At 40.6% G+C, this 5885-nt stretch overlaps 1 protein-coding gene across 1 annotated transcript in view; it reads right to left on the bottom strand.

Moving 5' to 3' along the window:
- vps8 (VPS8 subunit of CORVET complex) overlaps positions 1-5885 on the bottom strand; it is a 135468-nt gene that overhangs the window by 64005 nt on the left and 65578 nt on the right. Inside the window, exons 12-16 of the mRNA XM_020623435.1 lie at positions 5852-5885; positions 5554-5661; positions 3294-3374; positions 2454-2624; positions 995-1069 (exon numbers count right to left, since the gene is read on the bottom strand). Of these exons, the coding sequence (XP_020479091.1) occupies positions 995-1069; positions 2454-2624; positions 3294-3374; positions 5554-5661; positions 5852-5885 (469 nt within the window). The remainder of the gene's footprint in view (positions 1-994; positions 1070-2453; positions 2625-3293; positions 3375-5553; positions 5662-5851) is intronic.

Here is a 5885-nt window from a genome sequence, read left to right as displayed (position 1 = left end):
TTTAACTCAATTCTCAGGGCAGGACTAACAAGCCATTGCAAGTTCACATCTCTTGGGATGTCAAGAAGAAAGGCAGTTAACTAACAGAACCACAGCTGCACTATCATGATGGCTTCTACATCATGAATCAATAATAAATTCTGGAATAGTTACTTTTTTCTCAGAAGCTCGGTCAGATTTTGTGGGCATGTAGAGAGGTAGAGAGAGCAACAGTGATGTGGAGAATGTAGATTAGTATCTTACTTCTTGCATCAAGGGCAGATTTTTCTTTATAAATATAAGCATCTCTGCATTTTTGGCTGACAGCTTGTTGCGCTTCTCATCCACGATATTTCCTGCTGTGCTAAAAAGTCGCTCACTATCAACACTTGTGCATGGGGCAGAGAGGTAGGTTTGTGCTGCTTGTGCGAGAGCAAAAGAGTGGCTTTTATTGTTCTGCCAAAAAAACCCTAACAATTCGTCTTCCACAATAGACAGCGGCTGATGATCTAGGCATATGAATTCCATTATTTTGTCTGATATTTCTTTATGCTTCTTACTGTCCTTGCAGTAGTAGTGGGCAAACCTACAATCAAATTACAAATCAGCATAGGATCAAATAATTCTTTTCCCCACTGTATAGTTTTTGAACGACAGCTGATTAAATTTGATGCTGCAATTTTGACTGTTTCAGTTCATGCTGCTACTCTTTCATTATCAATCACATTGCCATTGTGCCATTTAGATCAGTCTTTCTATCTCTCAATTATACAAGAGTCTTGGACCTATAAGTGTTCAAAAAATCATTTTGAACACTTCATTGGGTCTTATTTCATCATGGACAAAACTTGTACTGGGACGATAGTGCGCAGCCAGGGAGCATGAGGGGAGGCTGCAGCAGCGCTCTGTGTTCACACAGATAAAATTTCTTCAGAACTTTAAAATTCTCTAGTTATTATTACTACTACTATGTATACACAAAGAACAAAATTAAACAAGCAATACAAAACAGTACCTTGGTGCCCAAATAGACTATCTGTCCTCCGTAGCTCGAGACTGACTGGTAGCAGGCCTTTTCTCCGACTAAAGCCTGGAACATAGACATGCTGTTACACACATACAGGGGCCCAGTAAAAAATTACCATAAAGTGCATTGTCACTAGCTAACTCAGACTAATAATGTCTCATATTACCTTCAAACTAAATGTCAGAATGAAGTACAGGAATAATGGCTTCCAACCTACACCTGTCAGGAGTAAGTGTGGCTTGAAGGCAGACTTGAAGAAGTGAAAATCTGCTGTTACAGCTTTTCTAAAATTCTATAAGTGGGAAAACTTATAACAAAGAACCAAAATATGATTTCTTTAATATCAGTACATTTTTTGAGAATTCCAGGGTTGGCTCTAGAATCAATAGAATGCAGAAAATGTGCAGATTTACATGTTTGTCATTTGAGGTGCAAGCATGAGCTAAAGATGCCGACCTGAGTGTGTATGTGTATCTGTGAAACCTGTCAAACTTTCTGGCCATTTTGCAAAATTGTATCAAGAAGATTAGTTCTGGGGTATCTCATTTTTTCTGCAATTAAATCGCAAGTTCATATACCAAGTACCATATAACTAAATAGGCTGCAACAGACTAAGGTTGGCTGGCTTCTAACTCAGACGTTGCTTCCAGAAACCTCAGGGTCATTTTTGATTCCCAGAATGAACTTTGAAAAGCACCTTTGTTATTCATCACCAGTTACTCTGCCTTGTTAATATCATGCCCAACTGCATTGCTGGATATAACCTGTAGAGGAGATGTTACCAAGTCCCACTACTGCCTAATTTTCAAGACACATAAAGAAAATACCTATGAAGAGCAGTGGCAGGCTGCCACACAGAAAGATGCTTCCTAGCTACCTCAAGAAGGAATATACAATCATCCTAATTAGAAGGGCATGCTCATGCAATGCCACTGACACAGAAAGCAAGATCTCTCTCTTCTTTCATTACAACACCAAAAACTAAAGTACAACTATCGATTGAGTGTTTTTATTTTGTTTGTTTCACAATGACTGTTTGAAAGAGAGCTGCCACACTCCATTCTACCCTCAAAAGTTTTGCTTTTCTAAGGCTTTTAGCTTACACTGGTGTTTGTTGCTTAGTTTGGTCTTCTCCTCAAATGTTGGTTTAGGTGAAGCACTTCTGTTGCATATGAGAAGTGTGCCCCTGACCCAAGGGCCAAAACCCTAAACACCAAAAACTCAGACTTTCATTGACAATGCTTGTTTGAGCACAGCTTGGCTTTGCTGTTGGCTTCCACGCTGGTTTATGTAAGAGCGAGCGAAACGCAGTGAGAGAGAGACAGAGACTGAGAGAGATCAATAATCTTTTACCGGTCAAATCCAATTCATTATTAATATTTACTTAAAGACCATTAAAGAACGTTTATCTTAAAAATGGCCCAACAAATGTGAAGGTTGACCTCACCAGAGCCTGGGAGACATTCCCTCCAGTGGCCAGTGATTTGAAATGTCGGCTGTTATAGACCAATTGCACTTGCTCTAAGTCCAGAGTCTCCAAAACCTCCTGACTGGGCCGATCCACAACCTGCAGCTTTTCATGGCTGTCTACCAAGACCAGTGTGTGACTGTTAATCCACTGCAGAAAGACAAAGACAGAGACAAAACAAGTCATGCAGTTTGCAAAATAGCAAGCAAAGATATTTGTTTTTAGTTACACATAAGTTATGTACAAGTTAAATCATATCTGTGGTTTAAAAAAACAAACCCTACCTGGTAGGCACTAAGGCAAAGAAAACAGAGGCAAACTCATTTAAATCTTGAACAAGACAAATGTTTACCTAACAATGTCCATGCAGCTTCCCTTGCAAATTCAGCTGGCTGCAAAATGCATCCAACCTGTACTTCAGCACCTGTTACAAGTACGTAAGCTTCAGGCTTACGCTCCTGTCAAAAACCTGCCTCATCATCCAACCAGCTCAATTGTTTTCAGGTGCTGGGTGTTCATTTTGCTATTTTGGTATTTTCACAAACGGTTGATTTGTGCAAAGCAATTTTCTCTTGGATGTGCAAGTGGCCTAGGTGAAAATTTACCCTAAAGCCTAAGCCTAAGGACTGGCCATTCACAGGCTGGATAGCAGAGTGTAAATCTGATACTTCTTACTGTAGCATAATGAACTGGGGTGTTTGTTGTTTGCTCCCCAATTATACATTATTAAAATATTTCTGATGGAAATTAAATCAAAGTTGGTTAAGTGTGTAATGGAGTGCATAGACAATAGCCTGGTGTCTTGAGTTAGGTACTTACGCTCAGGCTAATAATGTCACAGCTGAGGTGGAGTTGTCTTTGTTTGATGACATGGATGGTCCCCGTCTCCTCCTTCTTTACCTGCAGAGGAGGACATTACAAACTGCTGTGCCCACTGTTCATTTCTCTCAAATTCCTTGTGTGCAACATACTTGGCCAAATACACTGTTGAAGTAGTTTCCCATGCAGACATCTGGGAAATATTACACCGTACACTACTAATGGTGGTATGCATTGGCACAGCACCCGCCTAGTGTAACTAACTGGTTAAAGACAGTTCAGTACATTTCCAAAACTCTGAAACAAGTGCAGAGGTTCTTAATGTGTCAGTATTCTGAGGTAACTGTAGGACTGTACAGTACTGTCAGTAATACTGGGAAATAATATTGTTTATAATCAAGCAAAGCTTATCCTTATTCTTTATCCAATCCAGCATGAAAGCATGAATTGCAACATGATGGCCGTTAAAGACCTGGCTAGACCGTACTGTCACGCCAGAGGGATACTCCATCTACTGGCAGGACTGGAGGAAAAGCAAAAGGGGAGGTGTGATGGTGTGCAAACTGCAGTTAGCCACCAGTGAGCAGAAGACTCAGCATCCAGAGACTGCATTTCTTATGACTGGAGAGTTCAACCATGCACATCTGGTTTTGCCACACTACCACCAACACATCAGTTGTGGAATGCACAGCACATCCAAGATGGATTATGTTTACACTCTGTATCAAGAAGCATACAAAGCCTCCCCCAGCCACCATTCAGCAAATCAGAACATGTAATCCAGCTTTTCCCCACCTACAAACGTAGACTGAAAGAGAAGAGACCATTCTCCAAAAGCATACAAAGATAGATACATAAAGCAATATCCTCTGTGTGTAAACATTGGTACATAGAAGATACCAATTCACTTTATGTTTCTTCACTCCACCTTTGTCTAAGATGGTATCTTCCAGCTTCTGATTGACTGAACACACCAGATCCAGGCAATCAGCAGTGGGTAGGGCAGAGGTAGTTGGAAAACAAGCAGGACAGCGGCCCTTGAGGACTGGAATGGCCACCCCGGCCACAGACTAACACCAGGGGCAGGCTGAGACCGAGCACTCATCCTTTTCACGTTATCAAATAGATCACAAGTCCTAACTTTAACATGTTGGACACAAGATAAATAGTGAAACATTAAATGTGTTCTTCCACATTTTTTTGGGAATATCACTTTTTGCAGCTGTTTTGCAGTCTTCAGAGCATTGAGCGGGCCCACCATATTTTTTGACAAGTTTTTCTTTTTTACTTTACTGATACATAACACATATCAACATGTTATGCATATGATGCTAACTTATCAACAGTTTATATATGTTTTTTGCTTTTGGCAGTATCTGTATTATCAGAAATACCAAAGAGAGTAAACTAAACAGAACGTGAATGACAGGTTCAGTAGGAGATTTATTTGGCCATGAAGCTTCATGAACCCAGATATTTTGCCAACTTGAAACCAGATCCAAAATAGAACCGGCTATCAAAACTGATTCCTACATGCAGCCCCAGCTACAGCTGTGGAGAGATTCAATAATTTTTAATTCTTCAAGGTCCATATCAGTAAAGACCTGAATCAGAATGAGCTTTGTTGGCCAAGTACGTTAAACATTCGAGGAATTTGACTTTAATGCAGAGTACAGTGGGTTTAACGTACTTGGCCAACAAAGCTCATTCTGATTCTGAACTGGACAACCAATTTTGAGTCATTGTTGAGGACTGCAAACCAGTGCATTTTCTTCCTCAGGAGACTGAGGGGGTTTGTTATGGACAAGAAGGTACTCTGCAAGTTCTACAGATGCACCACTGAGCGCGTCCTCTCTGGCTGCCTCAAAGCCTGGAATGGGAACAGCTCTAGGCAGGACCATTAATGCCTGCAAAACGTCAGCAAAGCTGCTCAACACATTGCCAGGTTGGAATATTCTATTCATGTAGGACCTCTACATCCAGAGGAGCATGGGAAATCCTGGAAAAATCATCAAGGGCCCTATCCACCCAGCCACAGCCTCTTCTCACTAATACTATCAAGGAAATAACACAAACATCAGTGCCAGATCTAGCAGGTTCAGAGACTGTTTCTATCCACAAGCCATCAGACTGATGAGCTCAGGAACTTCATGAAAAAATTCTCAGTTAAAATAAAAAGATTCTGACCCCTAAAAAAAGTTCTTGTTATTTTTGTTCTTGTTCTTTGTTATTTTGGAGTAAGAGAGAGTTGAGTAGATACCAGGAGGAAGTGGACTGTGTCTCCTTTGCAAAAAGCAAGGATCGGGTTCACTGTCTTCTGAACAGCAACAAACTGCCAAGTCAGCTGAGGAACACTGGACGGATCAGACTGGTGAAGAGAACGCATGACATAACACCACATCACATTAGTAATAAACCTCTTACAAAAACAAAGATAGAGAGATAGATAGATAGGTAGATAGAAAGACAGAGTAACATTCCAAATGGTACCCACACTTATTATGCATTTAGGAATACTAACTGATACTGAAGTTGAACAAGCAGACAGAAATGCAGACCTTGGTGTAGGGTAAAGCCATCCAGACTTTCAGG

The sequence above is a fragment of the Monopterus albus genome, unplaced genomic scaffold (genome assembly GCF_001952655.1).
Source record: "Monopterus albus unplaced genomic scaffold, M_albus_1.0 scaffold299.1, whole genome shotgun sequence".
Lineage (NCBI taxonomy): Eukaryota > Metazoa > Chordata > Actinopteri > Synbranchiformes > Synbranchidae > Monopterus > Monopterus albus.
Note: the sequence above shows the minus strand (reverse complement) of the source record. Positions and strands in the feature narration are given on the sequence as shown.